At 37.6% G+C, this 18,435-nt stretch overlaps 2 protein-coding genes and 1 pseudogene across 3 annotated transcripts in view; 2 read left to right on the forward strand and 1 right to left on the reverse strand.

Moving 5' to 3' along the window:
* LRRTM3 (leucine rich repeat transmembrane neuronal 3) overlaps positions 1-16,522 on the reverse strand; it is a 155,906-nt gene extending 139,384 nt beyond the window's left edge. Inside the window, exons 1-2 of the mRNA XM_036101818.2 lie at positions 16,384-16,522; positions 14,485-16,016 (exon numbers count right to left, since the gene is read on the reverse strand). Coding sequence (XP_035957711.1) covers positions 14,485-16,016; positions 16,384-16,387 — 1,536 coding nt within the window. The 5' untranslated portion in view covers positions 16,388-16,522. The remainder of the gene's footprint in view (positions 1-14,484; positions 16,017-16,383) is intronic.
* Positions 1-18,435, forward strand: part of CTNNA3 (catenin alpha 3) — a 1,800,030-nt gene that overhangs the window by 746,327 nt on the left and 1,035,268 nt on the right. The window lies entirely within an intron of this gene.
* LOC118541932 (U2 spliceosomal RNA) lies at positions 12,709-12,860 on the forward strand (annotated as a pseudogene).

The raw sequence follows: 18,435 nt of genomic DNA on the forward strand, positions 1-18,435 counted from the left end.
ATTATTATCTCCAGTGAAGGGCACGTATCAAATTTCTCTCTTGAGAACAGGAAATCCAACGCTTTATGAAATGACTACAAAATCAGTCAAATAATTCCCTTCCAGATGATATCACTCCAAATTTCAAATATTCTTTAGCCTCTGTTATGTTTTGTTGCCTTAAGGAAAAACAAATCCTTTTAAATGCCTGTACATAGTAGATGCTCAATAAATGTCCATTGGAATTTCTGTATCATAACTCTTTGAATAAATTGCTTTGGCTAATTCAGTCATCATTTCACAGACTCAACTGGAATTTTTGCAATGCCTAAATTAGTTCCCACTAGAAATGAACTCGGTGCTAAGTTACGTAGGACGTTTATATTTCTATAGGCGATTACTACAATAGTAATAGCATGTTCTCTTCACACTGAGTGTGTGTGTGTGTGTGGGGGGTGTGATAAATCCATGTTTTGGGGAGAAAAAAGAGAAACAGACATTAGAGAGTTTTAAAGAGAGATCTGTAAGATAATGAAGTCAGTTCTTTAAGTAATGTTTGTGAAAAGGAAATGGTGCCGCATTGTTAGAAAAAAACAAGACTAAGATCAGATTTTTTTTCATGGTGGTGCTAAGCAAAATTATTACAGAACAGTAGTTAATACAGCAGTCCCATTAATGGACATTAACAGAGGGTTTCCAAATTTCTGGTAAGCCCTTTTCAGGTTATTTAATGATTGATTAATTAAGCTCCAGAGATAGTCATTTTCTATAGATTGCAGATTTGGTGATATAAATGGTTAATGTGAGAGCTTTCACTTGACCCATCATGGAAACATGCTGCATTGTGAAAACACCTAGTGAGAGAGGGGAGACTAACTTTTATTGAGCACCAGCCATGTTTGCAAACACATGTTATCTCAGTTTATCCTCAAAATTGCCCTGGGATGTGAAGTACTGTTCCCATTTTACAGATAAGGAAACTGATGCCACACCATGCTGCTAGTCTCACTAATCCAAAGTCTGTAATCTCTCCCCTACTGCAGGAAATAAAAGCAGTCTCCCATGAACAGATTTAACTTGAATACCTGCAGGTCCCATCTATCTTAAACTGGTTTTGCAGGTATTCATCTATGCACACTGATGTCATGATTTAATAAAAACTTAGGTATAAGAACCTCTTCTGTCTTTTCTCCCCCCATTTGTCTGCCCCCTCTTTCAGCCACTCTCAGCTCGTGCAGCTTGAGTTCTGGCTGGCACGGGTAGTGCAGTGAAGACTGCAGCTGTTAGCATCCCCTCCTCCCATGCTCATCATGAGTTCTGCAAATGAGCCCTGCAGACTGATACTGCGTTCTGCAGTTTATTTGACAAATAGCTTTTGTGGCCTTTGATTTTTCATATCACTCATAAATTCTGGCAACAGACTGGTTGTTTGTCAGATTCAAATTCCACACATTTGGAAGGAAAGAGTTGAAGATTTCTGCATTGAAAGCGGACTCTACCCTTAAGATTTATTCGTCAATCTCACTTAAAACTACTTTGCGAGGAACCTAGGATATTCCCCTGGTCCTGCCTAGCTGCAAATTATTTCTATCCTTAGGCCGTAAATCTTGATAATACATCTTTTTAAAATGTGCCTGAGAAATGTATTTCATGTTTAGAGTGCTGGATTTTAGTGAGTCAAATTGTGTTTGGGCAACATGTTTGCCTCTTCACATTCTGCGTGACACTGGAGTAAAATGGAGACTTCAGTCATTCAGCTGCAGGCTCTAAGAAAGCCGGTTGTAACTGTGCATTTTAATTAACCAAATCAGCTGAGGAAATGTTGTCTCTCTACTGTGGTGTAGCTGTCTGCCTTGTAAAGTACCTCCCTGGATAAACAGAGGACTTCTATTTCTTAAACTGCCTTTCCCCCATGGTCTTTAAGAGTGTTGGGCTTTTTCTTTTTTCTTAAATTACAGGTGGAGAAGGTTTAATTAACTCTAAAATGATTCTCTAGCAAACTCCGTTGTATTTTTTTACAGTACTTCGAGCTACAATGTAGTTACTGCCGGATGCATGCTGTTATTGGAGCACACAGAAACATTTGTAAACCTAAATCTCTGTGGTCATATCACCAGAGATGGCATCTGTCCTTGGGTACAGTTGAAATACAAATTGAAGATCAAATAGGTTTTTTTTTAAACTAATCAGTGGGCTACTGTGAGCTGAGCCAACAAAATGGGAATAATTTAACCATTGATTATTTCTGCACAACACACTGCTGGCTGGATGTGAAAACTGAGTTGAATATGAGAAGATAGTCGTGGTTCAAAGAGTTATGTGCAAATTTGACCTCTGGAAATATAATTTGTGAGGCTGGTATTGAAAACTGCTGAATACATCCTACTGGAAACGTCTTGCCCGTATAGTTGGTTATAGGTTAGTTAAGCACTGGGTTTGTTTCATTCTGCTGTCACTCTGTGCGGAATTTTGCGAATCTAAAGTAGATTAGTGCTAATTTCACAACAGTTGTTTTTCATCTTTACAAATTATGTGCCAGGGAGCTCAGGACCCTCTATCTGAGCTAGACCAAGCAGGTTCCAGTCCTGAAAATTAAAAACGAAAACAAAATCCAACCACTTCTTATACTTCTTCCTCTCCAATAAGAATGGGAACAAAAAAAATTCGTTTTAAAATATAAGTAACCACTGTATACGTATCTTAAGCAAGAGGGATATCCATTAGAGAGAAAAAAATGCGATGTTTGTCAGTGAAACGCTGGAATGAATAAGAGAACAACTAAGAAATGCAGTTCTTGAAAGATTGTTAAAAGTATGATTAAATTACCTTGGAATTTCAAATAGACGGTAAGAAAGTAGACTGCAGGGTTCTCAAAAATCCTCACAGCTACAAGTTTTTATGATTAAATAAAGGTTTCATTTCAATTCTCTTTAACATATGTTCCAAAAATGAATCTGCTCCTTGGGGCACCTGGGTGGCTCAGATGGTTAAGTGTCTGCCTTCGGCTCAGGTCATGATCCCAGGGTCCTGGGATCGAGCCCCGCATCGGGCTCCTGGCTCAGCCAGGAGCCTGCTTCTCCCTCTCCCTCTGCCTCTCTCCCTGCTTATGCTTTCTCTCTCTATCTCTGTGTCTCAAATGAATAAATAAAAATCTTTAAAAAAAAATGAATCTGCTCCATTAATGGCAGAGATTACTGTGGTCCAGAGCCTGAACAACACCTCACATGAAAAGGAATATTTGGGTGTTCTACAAATCTGCCCTGCCTTATGAATCATAATTAAAATGTGACTTAAAAATATATTAGGGAGGAATGTCATTTCTATTTCTGAAATTAAACTACTATTTACAAAATTACAGTTCTTCATTTATAGAACTAAACAAAGCTGTTGAATAAAGATCAATTTTTGACTCCCCTTTAAATTAAATTATTAGACTGTGTCATTTTAATTACTGCTTTTCTAAGAGATAAAAATCACTAGTATTTTCCTTTTAACCCATTCAGAAGGTGCATAATTAAGTAGTATAGATTGACTTACAAATAAAAGTTGAGTAGAGGGAAAAATTGAAAGAAATTTCAAGTGGAGGTGAGAGAAATGAAATTCAGTGAAAAGGAAGAAGAAGATGAACAGAAAGGAGAGCAGAGACCCAACAAAGTGCAGATGCCTGGGTTAAAAGGAAAATAAAAATCACTAGTATTTTTCTTTTAACCCATTCAGAAGGTGCATAATTAAGTAGTATAGATTGACTTACAAATTAAAGTTGAGAAGAGGGAAAAATTGAAAGAAATTTCAAGTGGAGATGAGAGAAATGAAATTCAGTGAAAAGGAGGAAGAAGATGAACAGAAAGGAGAGCAGAGGCCCAGCAAAGTGCAGATGCCTCAGTCCTATGTGATCAAATCTGCCCTCTGAGACTATGGACTCTGAGAAACAAACTGAGGGTTCTAGAGGGGAGGGGGTGGGGGGATGAGTTAGCCTGGTGATGGGTATTAAAGAGGGCACGTTCTGCATGGAGCACTGGGTGTTATACGCAAACAATGAATCATGGAACACTACATCAAAAACTAAAAAAAAAAAAAAAATCTGCCCTTTGCATAATCAGTGTTCAAGAGATAAAAAAAGAATGAGCATCACTAATTCTTGCTTCTGAGTATTTGATGTTTGAAGCCTCCAGTAGAATAGTTACTTTGAAAATGTACATAGTCAGAAAGCCCAAAGACCTCTGACCTCCTCTCTGTGATAGTGCAGGTCCTTGGCTTGGTGATAGAGGAGAGGCCTTGGAACGTATTTAAGGCAGAAGCTTTGTGGAACTGCGGACAGGATGAGCAGACATCCAACCTAATGAGAAAAGGATCTTTCCCAAGAGGCATGGACAAAGAGAGGTCACAAATACATGGCTTTTACAACAAAGGTTGACTACGCAGCCCCCACTAAAACCAAGATGTATTCGTATTTAGAATCAAATATTATATCTTTGTCTCACAATATTTTTTAGCTCTTAGTCACTTTAACATGCCACTTAAATTGTTCATATCCTTGGTAACTATCAAAGGAAAATCATTGGTAGATTATTCACAACATAGATGCAGTTTAAATCAGAACATGATTCTTAAAAACTATACTTATGTAAGAATTTTTGAAACCAGTTAAATGATAAATGAGAAGGCTGCATATATGAAAATGTATTAAATAAAAACACAGAATATATATGTAGACTATATAAATAAATATGAGGTCAACAATAACCTTATCATAATTACTAGAAAATCAATTCAACAGACATCTATCATGAATAAAAGACTATACCAATCACGACTGGTGGGAGAAAGAAGAGTAAAGAAAATAGTTCATTTCCTCAAAAAGGGTATACAGACACATTAATAACTAACACAAGACAACTGGTGGTGTTGTTCTCTAACAGGGATACAGAATACCATGTTAAACAGGGAAGGGCAAGATTAAGAAGTCTTCTAAAATGAGTGGGATTTGAACTGGATCTATTGTAGAAAGGCTCAGAGATTGACAGGAGGACTTGGAAGGGAAGAAAGTCATTCCTCACGAAGGAAATAGCTTGAGCAAGAGCACAGAGGTAAGAGAGCGCATGCTACTTCAAGAATTGGCCAGTGCTAAAACATGGGAAATGGAATGGAAATAAAGGTAGATGTGCATCTGGGCTTTGTTGGGAGATTTAGGATATTGGTTTTATATACTACATTACTCTGTAGTATTAACCATGTGCTTAGATGCCCCTGAGGAATTTAGATCCTAATTCTTGAAAGTCTGCCAGGTATCTCTTACTCCATATAAACATAGATAGTGGAATGCAACTGTTAAAGCATACTATGGCACTTGAACTTCTTGGCAGTTAGAACTAATGAAGGGAAAGAGGAGGTTACTGTCCCGTGCCACACTGTGTACCAAGTGATTTTACCTATGTCATCTCATTTAATCAAATAAGATCTTTATTAGGACTAAGTTAAATAATACATGCAGTGTGCCAAAATAGAGTACATAAAAATATTCAAGAAATGCTGATTCTTTGCTCTCTTGTAATAATCAGGTGAAGATTATATTGTTTTACACATTTTTTTTTTTAAGATAAAGAAGCTAAGTTTTAAGATTTTTCAGTTATTAAATCTCAGAACCAGAATCCAAACTAGTTCTTCCTGGATCCATAACCCATGTTGTTTCTAGTATATCATATTGTTTGTCAGTGGAGAAATACTAAGTCTGTGTACAATAGCAATTTACTGAAGATATTTCTCAAATTATAATTTACTGAATGAAACCTGGATTATTTGCTCTACCTTGGTTTTTGGTAAGGCCCAACTCATGTTTGAGAAAAATACAGAGGTATTTATACAGGATGATTTCAGAGGTGCTTGCAAAAAAGCCTTTTGCCCCCAGAAGTACTTTCCCCAACCCTGATGGTTATGCCTGATCTTATTATATGACTCTCTCACCTTTAGCTAAAGGTTTTTATCCCTATTTAAATGTAAGTGCCCTCAGAAGTGACAATAATACTGGTCTAGATCTAGGAATAGATATTTGGTAAGGAATAAAGAACTGAAAGAGCCTGGGGTAGCATTGGTTGGAGGAATTATGGTGTGGATAATCCTTCTAAATGGAGACAAGGCATGGGAGTGGGAGACTGGGAAGACAGAAGACAGATACCCTAGACTTGACTAGATTGTACTGTAGAGACAAATTCAGTCTGTTTGTCTGATTGATCCAACCATAAAACTGATAGATTACTCTGTGACTTTCTGCTCAGATCAAAATTTGAGTGGGTACTCTAGAAAAGCAGGCAAAGTGGTACACTTGGACTGGGAAAAGATCTGCAGGCAGAAAACCAAACCAAACCAAACAACCAAAAAACAAACAAAAGAAACCTCTCTGCTAGAAATGGAAAAGTGGAAGGAATGTGAAGCTTAAATTTAAGAATATGATGGTAAACTTGGAGAGTAAATCAGATGTCATGAAAGCAAAATACAGGATGCTCATCATTTATGATTATTTTTAAGATGAAGCAAGATATAATATGAGCTTTGGACCCTATCTTTTTTTTTTTTAATCTATCTTGACCTTTTCTCTTTAATTTACAGCTAGCTTAATGCTTTTGCATTTTAGTGTAAACTAATAAAGACCCCACATATCTCTGTGTGTTAGACCATAAAAAAAAAACAATGTGAAGCCTGTAAAAATATATGTAGATTTTTACATTTTACTACTCAATCCTCCCTGTAAAAGTCCATAGAACTAAGTGCATGCTGCCTTTTAATGGCATGAGATGGCTGGATTGGGTGCCACAGGCTGGAAGAATATGTTGCTGGCAGACTAGAGTTTAGCTAGTAGAGTGCTATCCTAAAGGTAAATCACTGGATATCATTTCCAGATAGCAACTGGAGATATATAATTGGGCTTGAGAAGCCTGTGTGGGTGGGGTATGAATTATTTTAGGCAGCCCTATAAAGAAGGGACAAGATATAGGATTAATGGATGAAAATTTTAGGAAAAACAGTCAATCTAAGAACTCTTCTTACATTGAAAACAAATAAACAGACAAAAAACCCTACATACCCACTCCTGGCACACAAGGACTTAATTATACAAAAATACACACACTTTGTAATGAAACATGAATTATCACCTTATAGGATGGATATGAATTTTCTTTCTAAGCATCTACAACATGCCTAACTTGGCCAGCCAGACTTAAAACACAGTATACTTATGTAATATGGCCTTTATTTACAGATCATTAATTATTCTATTTAGCCATCATTCAGTGATGTTACCTAACCTTCCATTGGATAAATGGCAGTACCCCAACCAAACAGTTATGCCTTTTCACTTTAAAATTTTGTACAGGGTGCCTGGGTGGCTCAGTCTGTTAAGCGTCTGCCTTCGGCTCAGGTCATGATCTCAGGGTCCTGGGATTGAGCCCCGCATCGGGCTATCTGCTCAGCAGGGAGTCTGCCTCCCTCTCCCTCTCCCTCTCTCCCTCTCAAATAAATGAATAAAATATTTAAAAAATAAAATAAAATTTTGTACAAATTGTGCAAAGCCCCTTTCATAAATCAATGAGTACAAGCCAACACTGATCCTAAAGTGGTTAGTTTTTAAACTCCTTAGAGAGTTTTCACTGTTGTGATCTTGTCACAGGTGTATTAGAGATTTTAAAGTCACTCTACTACTTCAGTCTCAACATGATATACTCTACAAGTTTCCTTTAAATATTCTTGCGAGATTCTGGTTGATTGCTTCAAATGGAGAAGGGTAAGCATATTCCTTCTTTCAGAGTGTATAACAGATCAATATTAATGATAAGAAGCAGTTTTTAGCTGCGTGTGGGGACCACCCGGTTGAAGCCATGAATACCACATGCTAGCATAGCCTCACTCTCCTATAGCCTTACTGAGGAAATTTTCTTTTTACCCTCACTTCAGTAATAAGTTTGAACCCCAAGAGTGCTGAATAGGGTTTATATTTAATTGAAGTCCTTTGCTTTTTAGTGACAATATGTATTTTATATCCTGGATAGACGTAATTAGTATGCTGAAGCTTTAACAGAAATTGCCTTTGCTAAATGTAGTATTTGCCTTATCGTTTTATATGTGAGGACCCCCAAATTTGCATTTTACCCCTGAGAAGACAAAATTCTGATTGTTGGTATGAGTGTTTTTAAGTTGGTGAAATGTACTTGGACACTTCCATATATAAAGTCCTATATTTTGTTTACTAGGAGTTAATTAAGAAGGAAAAGAGTAGGCTTTAATACTTTGCTAACCTGTGATCCAACTATATTTCTTCTTTCTTCTATTGAAAATCAAAGATACTGAAGAGGTGATTTGTAGGCTGTAGAGGAAAGGGAGAGGGTCAGCCAGACTTAAATTTTGTTTTATAGTCTATTTTTTTTTTTTTTTTAATTAGAGATTGACTTACTCTTTGGAGTGAGAGGACCAAATTGTGTTGGTTTATATGAGGGAAGACTTTTTTTGGTGATATAAAACAATTTTTGCGTGTGTGTGAAGTAGGGAACAATTTAAGGGTAGGAGAAAGGTATAAAGGAAATTCCTTCTTGGGGAGTGGGGAGTGGGAGCCCCTGAAAAATAAAAAGAAAATATTGAGAATTGTCAAGAAAGTTATCAATTTTCATTACATTTGCTGACGAGGATAAGATAGAAGCTCTTTTACTCTTTCTTCAATAAGATGGATTATTATTGTATATGCGTTTTGTCAGTTGTAAAATAGATTGCCTCCGCTTGGTCTTACACAGTGGCTCAGAGTTTGTGTCCCTGGAATTCTTCTCACATGTTCAGGAGACCTAACTCAAGAACATCCACCAATGATCCAGCATAAAATTCACAAATACTTTTTTTCCTCTGAAAAACCACCCTCTTATCTCTGTTCTTCAGAGATTTCATAGAAACTTAGCTGTCAAAGAGGAACAGTTTGTCTACTTAAATTATAAGAATTTTGGAAATACATGTATAGCACATTTGATAATTCAAGCTATATCCAGTGGAGAGAGATTTGTGATGACATTGGTCTTTTTTCTTTTTCTTTTTTTTTTTTGCTGAAAGGCCAACAAAGAATAGTATTTCATTTGCTTAAGTGACTATGTTGTTACTCATTAAAAAAGCCTTTGTACTTTTATGCTTTTTTTAATCCAGTAATTTTCAATGACAATAATTGATATAGTCAGTATCAATTTTTATACTAGGAGAAGATTTTGTAGTCTTTGGGGAAAAAAGAGAAAGTAGATGTCATGTGATTGATACCTGGAATGTATGCTAATCCCACTGTAATGTGTTATGAGCAGTTACTTTTTATGCAATGATATCATCTTGCCATAAATGTTATATGTATAAAGTACAAAGACAATAAGTGCTCAAAATATTAATACTCGAAAGGGAATTGACAATTAACCTATGCTGATTGAAAGTCCTTGCCAAAATGACCTGATTTGGGACAAAATTAAGATTTTTATTTACTTCGATAAACTTTTGCTTTAGTATTCTCTGGTTGGCATCTTTATGTCTATTGTACATTGTGATCATTACTGATAAACTCCTAGACTCTGATAACATGGGGCAGAAAAAAACTGTGTTTTTATGGAAACTAAAGGTCAAAACCAAATTAAGTTCTAGACTGGCTGCCAAGTCTCAGAATTCGTGTTAATGTAAAATGGATTTGGTGTTCTGTAACATAGAAGTTAGTGATGTCTTTTCACCCAGGCCAGGCACAGAACACCAGCAGCTGAATATCTCACTAGGTGCCCTTTGAAAAGAATAGGTTTTTGCCATTTGAGAGTTAACAAAGCATTTCTCAAATTTTGTTCTCCCAGTAACCATATGAAGTCAATAATACATGCCCATTTTACAGATGGGGAACTTAAAGTTCAGAAAAGCTAAGAAATTTGCCTGAAATCATTAGATTAGCAAATGTCAAAGAAACTTGAATCTAAGGCCCGTACTCTACCATCCATGGCTGTGATATTTTCCTCAAATAAACAAGAACTGCAAACTATGTTTATGTAGATTTTCTCTGTAGTATTTCTGTTTTATTCTACACAACTATGTAAAAGTCACCAATGATTTTGGAGACTAAGCAAAATTTGGGTCCAATTCTGTAAGCTATTATAATTAGATTAGGTGAACTCACTTTCACCTCTGTATTAATTTTTTATTAGTTTTCAAGAGTCATTTAATACAAGCTATTTAGCTTCCATCAGTTCTGTTTCTCTTACATTTGTAATTCACATTTACTGATATTATTGTTCATATTTCTTCTAACTGTGTCTGATTTTTAATGTAGGTAGGTAAGAGAGTACAAGTACAGAAAAACTCCATGGGTTTGCTACAGGTCCAGATACCAATGAGAATCCAGGGAAAAGGGAACAGAAGAAACAACACAGTTTCTGAGTTTTTCATTTCTCATGGCTCAATTCTCATTTGTCATATCTGGAACTCATATTGTCCTGGGCTTCATGGCTGGATGCTTGTTTCTGATGCTAGTCTAATCCACACATTAAATAAACTATTTAAGTTCTCTTCTTGGTAAATGTCAAGGGAAGAGAGGATATTTCATGTACCTACAACATCCTAAAATCCCTTGCCAAATCTATGAATCTGACTCTGCATTATCCTTCCCCAGAAGGAGAGCATAATTTCATTATCTATGAATCATCACCTCTTAGACTATAACATCATTGTCAGAGAGCCTAATAGAACCAGCGTTCAGCCGGCTGAGAAGGGGGAGGGTTGGGGAGAGCATTGGGGCAAAGCACAGGTCACTGGCATGATCAAGAAACTGGAGGGTCCTAGAGCGCAGGGGGAGGCCTCCCTCACCTGATAGCTCAGACATTCCTACTGACTGGTAAATAACTGATGCTGATTCTTTCAATATTAATACTGAAATTTGTTTTCCCCAATCGAAATTAGATTATATTTTGGAATCCTACCTATGGAAAATACTAACCCATTTAATGAAAATTTCAGAATATCTGGCCAACACTGATGAGTATAAATACTTTAAACTATTTCTTATCTATTCTTACTACATTATTACTTGCTTTTCATCTATGGACCCTTACTTCTAACTCCCAGTGTCATTTCTGTGGCCTCTGGGCTAATTACTAAATAAGTCCATATGCAAAATATAACTTTAAAAAAATCACACTATATATTTCCCAGGGAGATGAATTAAATACAATCCAAGTCTGATTCATGGATGGAAAAATAGATGTTGTTAATCATGTTTATATAAGGATTCAGGATTAGAAAAACCGAAGAGGTGCATGAATAGCTGTGGTTAGTCTAACCAGCCACTGGAGGTCACTGCTGCTCCACAGAAATACAGTTTATTGCCTCTCTACTTAGTTGACTCACCAAATCAAGTAAAAAATGGTTTAAATTCTTTGAAAAAATGTAATGTCAACATTCTTGGAAAATATAAACTCATTTAAAAGGACTATATCTTACGTAAGTATTGCTTAAAAGACTGTAGCACTGGGACTATTCAAGCCGAGCTGTGGTAGCCCTATGTGTACTGGGGCTCATAAAAATGGGGGAAAAAAAAAAAACCATGTAGTTCAGCGACTAAACTGCATTTCTTCTCTCTCTGGTAAAGCATTCAAAGTACTGACCGAATCCATTCTGCATCGATGCATGTGTGTTGTATAGTTCAGTAGGTCAGGCTGTTTATTTAACTGTTGTCACCTTTGAGGGAAGTCAGGTACTTCATGTAAATTTGGAATAGAAAATGGAATACCAATGATATTTCTCTAATATGCCATGAGGTGGAAATACTTAATGAAAACAGACTTACAGCATGTAGTCCAGAAAGTGCTATGGGGTGGGGGTGAAGACAACAACTTTTGAACAGAAGAGCACTGACCGGTTGGCTTTGTCAGATTTATGATGGCGAACTAGTTATTGTCTAACCTACAAGAATTCTTTATTTGTGATCGGAAGATCCTGAGCAATAGAGAAGCTTCATTCCCAAAGTTGGGGGGGGGGAGTTCTTTTTTAAAAAGAATTCATGTCCTGAATCAAAATAACTTTTATAATCTAAGGAATTTTATTTTGGTTCTATTATTAAATTTATAAATTAAGTTAGGCACTAAAAAATGACCAGCCTGCAAAATGTTGGTCATTCATTTAATCTTATACGTGAAGTGGCTTTGAATTTTAGGAACACTTTCAATACAACAAACGTATTTTATGTATTCCAGTAGGGTCACAACAATGAGAATTGTAAGAATTAAAAAATATAAGTATAGATATGCCTTGCCTAAGTTTATTTGGTATCCATGACAAATGAGGCAGAAGGTCAAGTCAAAGAATAGAAATGGGCTTTTTCACTTTAACACTGCATTTAATTAATACAATCATCTTCAGTACAGGTAAAAGTGAGGCTGATCAAAGAAATTTTCTTTTTGAGATGGAATATATATTTACTGACATTTTATGAAAAATGAGAAATTACAACTTCAGTGAAAAACATCACAGTAGGCTCAGTCATCCAGTTCATAGTACTGTAAGGAAGTATCTGCATTATTAATCAACTGGGAATCTGTGACTATTTACCATTAATAAATATACATTCAACAATTATTCATGGGTAAATATATCGTAGTTATGATGCTTTTCTGAACTGGCATCTCTTTTAAGATTTAATCAAAATCAAAGTACCTTGAGAAATCCATTTTAAATGTCCCCTTTCCTATCGCTTCTCGGCCTTTTGGCTAAGATCAAGTGTAAATGTCCCCTTTCCTTTATTGCTTATAAAAGTATGATTTTTTATAGTCTGGCTTCCTTGCAATTATATTTCATGATGACTTGCCTAGATTTTTCCTGTCAGCATATGAAAAGCCTTCAAACTATATAAAAATGCTGGTTGAAAAATAGCCATTCACTTTTTCTTTTTTGCTGCAGTGATTTTTGTTTTGAAAGAACAGGGATGTGGTTAAAGATATGGGGCTTGGCAAGCCAAATTAAATGAAACACATTCAATGTTTCAATTCCTGATTTTTGCTCCTGCAACAGGATTGTTCATTTTGGAGGATGAGAGGATACAATACAGACCACAGACATTTTTCTAAAATCTTAATGAAGTGTGGTCAAAGTTACTTAAATACAGAAGGTCTGATATTTGTGCTGCAGTCAATAAACTTTCACCTACAACAGAAAAACATGCATGCAGCTTGCAGATTGCTAACAGGGTCTGTACAGAATCATACTGATGGATGAGTTCACAGTACAGATGAACATAGGGACACTATAACGTCAGCAGGAGAAAAGCAAAAGACAACTGCCATAGGCTTGGTCTTTTTTCCTTTAAGATTTATTTTATACATTTATTAAGGTGTTATCAAAATCATTCTTTTCAATGAAGCTTTTGGTGGAAAGCATGTCTTGGAATGTGTTCTCTTTATACCTCTGAATGAAGTGTCAGTCATCAGGGGACTAGCGTGTGCAGGGCACATAATGGAACACAACAGGACAGCCGGACAAATCCCAGACAGAAGAACAGACAGAGCTAAAGATTCCACTCACTACATTAGGGTCCTTGAAAGTGCTGGAAAGAAATTCTGGTAAGCTCCCAACCACATGCAAATAGCAAGCTGCCTTCCCATTTGCAAGCCTCATCTCTGAAAACTCCCTAAGGTGAGGAACAGTGGAGAAATCTACCTCCTCAAATTTGCTTCTTGGTTATTTAATTAATTAATTTATTTAGGCTAAATAAAGGCTAGGAGAAATTGACAGTGTGAAACCTCTAGTTTGATTTTCCAGGGATGGATTTCAGAGACAAGGCATTCAAGTCTAAAACTTTGTGTTTTTACCATCTCACGTTTTTCGGTTGTCTATTTGCAGCATTTTAACTCTTCAACACTTTTCCCTGGGCTCGCTTTCTTGTAATTCAAACACCTCTGGAAAATTGCCCATGGTGCTTCATTAACCCAGCACCATCTTTTGATAGTTTCCTGCAATTTTCTTTTTAAGCCAGACCATGTTTTAAGGCTGTCTCTAAATGTTTCTGTAATCAAGCATTCTCCTAGAATCAGTTCGAGCTCCCTGTACCTGGGATCATTCCCTTTTTCCTCGATTTGCCAATGAACAGCAAACCTTCTAGAACTATAGATGTGGTCCTACCAGAAGAGAAATAACAGCAGCTGTGGGGGATTACTTACGAAAGAAGTTTTATCTTAAAACAAGTGAGATATTAATGCAATCGATAAAGAGTCTTATACAATAGGCATTATATTAAACCAGAGTTCGAGCTTTGCATTGGTTGTGGTATTTAAATTTCAATGGGCTGATTATGTATGAGAGGAAAATGACCAGTATTATGAATGTGCTAAAACGGACAGGGAAGGACCTTGCCAGGAGAGGGAGAGGGAATGGGAGGGGGCACCACGTTCTGTTTATAGTCACCAGAGTTCAATAAAGCACCACTTATTTCCCAGCTTTTAAGAGCGCTTTTATCACAATGGTTCATACCTCACACTCCCTGGAGCCTGATTTGTTATAGGTGCAGGGTCCCGTCCCATTCAGCAGCATCTCGCTGGTCTCCGTGTTGGTGGGTTTATAATCTACATAAAATTCCTGGGTGCTGGGAGTCATTTGCTTTAGGGACTGTCTTTTCTTTTTCCTGTGCCTTCGCATGAGGGAGCGCTGCTGCAGCTGCTTCATGCTAGCAGGGTACCGCTTCCATGACACGTAGATAACGAGCAGGATGACGAGCACGGACAGGAAAAGGGCCACGCTCCCTGCGATGATTTTATGGAAAGAGATGTGCTCGGTGTCAGCATCGGTCTCTGGGCCAGGCTCTGTGGCTCCCACCGTGGGGGGCAGAGGGGGCTTGCTCTCATGCTTCGGCCTGGGGAGCTTAGGCTTAAATGTCGGCTTGGGGAGAGCCCTGGCCAGATCAAACCTCTCCGTGGTACTTTTGCCACAGATGCTGTAGTTCTTCACTGCATCGATCACATTTACTCCTTGCAGCTCTTTGGGACTGGCACAGATAATTGTATTCTCCCTCAGACCTTTAAAACTTTTCAGCCAGTTTACCAGGGAACAAATATTTCTGCTGCATTCCCATATATTCCCGGCAAGACTGATGTCATTGAGAGATATCCAAGAATCCAAAATCTCTTGACCAATAAATGTAAGCTTATTGGAATCCAGGTTGAGGCGCTGCAGGTTTGGGACACACTGGAAAACACTAGGTCCACTAAAAGCTTCAATCTCATTGCCTGATAAATCAAGCCTTTGTAATGAGCTCCAGGTCCAGGACATGGTCTGTCCTATGACACTGATTTTATTCCACTGCAAGTAAAGGTTCTGAAGGCTCACCAACCTTGGAAAAAGGGCCAGGTTGAGCTTAGAAAATTGATTGTGCTCCAGGTGAAGTTCTTTGAGTCTGATCATGCCAGCAAAGACATTCCTGGCTAAACTTCGGATCCGGTTATATCCCAGGTCCAGAAGTTCCAGATTGCGGCAGTCTTGGAATATTCGCACAGGGATGGTTCTCAGGGAGTTAGACCGTAAATGTAAACTCAGCAGCTTCCGCAAGCCCCGAAACTGTTCAGATCCCAGAGAATGCAGCTGATTATAGGACAGATCCAAGTTCCGTAAATTTGTCACAGGTCTGAAGGTATTGTTGAGAAAATAGGAGATTCTGTTGGAACTCAGAATCAACTCTTTGAGTCTGCGTATCCCATTAAAAGCATTCTCATCAATATTGCTGATATGATTATGGTCAAGATACAGCCAGGTGAGCTGGTTGAGCCCTTTGAATTGATTATACTTAAGTTTTTGAAGGCTGTTATAGCGAAGGGACAAACCTAAGCAACCAGCAGATATACTTGAGGGTATCTCCTGTAATTTCTGAGATTCACAATATACCATTTTGCCTTCACACCTACAGCCCTTAGGGCATCCTCGTTCGGCAGAAGAAAGCATTGTCAGTAAGACAGTGGGGGCTATAACCAGTGCTACAGCTGATCCGCTCAGTAGCCTAATTACATTGAAACCTGGAAATAAAAACAACTTAGAAAAGTTATCCCCCCAAAAAGGAATTCATTTATTTTTAACCAAGCAAAAATAGGCATGTATTTTCTTTTTTTAAAAATTTAAATCTAGATAACAACATTTAATATCAAATATCACCTCCTTGACATTTAAAGAGAATTGTCTTTAGGGTTTTTTTTTTTTTAATAGTTAAGCAAGGAAACATGTCCACTAAGCAATTGAATTTATAGTCTTAAGCACAGAAAGATAATCTCTAAAATAATTAAGGCAGAATTACAACACAGACTAGAGGGTTTTGTTTTTGTTTTTGTTTTTGTTTTTTTTGTTTTTTTTTTTTAAGAAGGAAAGAAGAAAAATGACAAAACATACCCATCCTTTGTATTGTTCAAAGGTCGTCCTTAGGTCTTTTGCTTTGGCTTAAGGGGCCACTTGCATGACAGCCCCTGTCAGCTGCACTGTGAGTCAGGGCTCGCTGACACCCAGGAAGAAAAATTGGACCCCTTGGGAGATGGACCGATTTTGGAACATTATTCTTTGCCAGCCACGCAGAACACTCCAAGAACAAATAAATTCCAGCACCGCATTTGTAGCAAAACATCAAAAATCTTCCTAGGTAATAGGATCTTCGTGGATATTACGTTTTTGCATCTTTACAGTTTTTTTGGGGGGGGGGGTGTTAGAAAAAAAAAAACAACTGGCTTCTATAATTTCTTCTTATCGGAAAGCATGATGTATTCCTCCAGGCAACGTGGGGCTACCTGAGCTGCCACATCTGTATTCCATAGCCCAGCATTTCTGGTGGTGAGCACCCACTTCAGCCACAAAGCTGCGTTGGAGCCCAGGAGGCAGGAGAGCCCCGTACCGCACACACGCTCAGCTCACTTCTGCAGACTGTCATTCTGAAAGCTGCTCGGACTGTTGCTTTGGTTTCAGTGAATGCAGTCTTATGTAAAGCTGCCCCCAGTGGTGAAGAACATTATGGGCATGTGCAGAAATGTCTCTCTTTTATCTTGCAAATGAGCAGGCTCTCTGCTGGAAAATGAATGATTCTTTTGGGTGGCTCAATGGGAACTGAATGGTCACCCTAATCAATAACTAGCAACATTTTCTGTAATTTCCAAGTCTTGTTTTACAGTTTGGCAATGTCTTTATTGTCTGCATCCACTTAATCGCTAAACATGTACTGCCTAGAGTTTTCCTGGAGGTTGACATTAAGTTCACAGACCGAATGTCAATTTTTCTTAACCTCAATGTAGGCTTTGGGCTGAAATTTATAAAATGACTTACTGAGCTTTTCACAGAGAAGCATTAACTGCCTGCGCATTTGACCTCTTGGAGTCACAGTGATTATATTATGCAAGGTGTCTCAGGATGCTAAGACACATACATTTTGGAATAGAGGGGATAACTAATGACATATAAATTGATGTGTCCAATAGCTTTTCTGGTTTTCCTACAAAAGACATAATTGGTTTAATGGCTTATGGCTTGGTTTGTTGTTTTGGCTGCTGTCATTTGTTTCTTTTTTTTTTTTTGTATTTTATTTATTTATTTTTTATTATGTTATGTTAATCACCACACATTACATCATTAGTTTTTGATGTAGTGTTCCATGATTCATTGTTTGCATATAATACCCAGTGCTCCATGCAGTACGTGCCCTCTTTAATACCCATCACCAGGCTAACCCATCCCCCCCCTCCCCTCTAGAACCCTCAGTTTGTTTCTCAGAGTCCATAGTCTCTCGTGATTCTTCTCTCCCTCCGATTCCCCGCCTTCATTCTTCCCTTCCTGCTATCTTCTTCTTCTTCTTTTTTTTTTTTTTTAACATATACTGTATTATTTGTTTCAGAGGTACAGGTCTGTGATTCAACAGTCTTACACAATTCGCAGCACTCACTATAGCACATACCCTCCCCAATATCACCCAGCCACCCCATCCCTCCCACCCCCCACCACTCCAGCAACCCTCAGTTTGTTTCCTGAGATTAAGAATTTGTTTCTAATTAGAAGAGAAATAAACAATTTTTAGTGCGAGTAGAAGAATCAAGAGATCATTTGGTCCAGTTTATTGATGCTGCTGCTATTTATTGCACTAATGTTTATTGAGCACTTCCTAAGTGTTTTAAATGAGCGATCTTGTTTTATCTTTAAACAATATTATGATGTAGGTCCCTTTATAACCTTCATTTTAAAGATAAGAAAACTGAGGCTTGGAGAGGTAACTTGATGAAACTCATGCAGCGAGTAAGTGGCAGAGCTGAGATTCAAAGCCAACTCTCTCTTTCTCTTGGACCTTTAACCACTAGATGATCCTGCTTCAGCAGCAGTGTTATCTTCATCTGAAAATGAGTCAAGTGAAAATTAGCCTGATTAGGATACTGGGTCAAGGAAGTTGTAATATCAATCAATCAATCAATC

This window comes from Halichoerus grypus, chromosome 7, assembly GCF_964656455.1.
Source record: "Halichoerus grypus chromosome 7, mHalGry1.hap1.1, whole genome shotgun sequence".
Lineage (NCBI taxonomy): Eukaryota > Metazoa > Chordata > Mammalia > Carnivora > Phocidae > Halichoerus > Halichoerus grypus.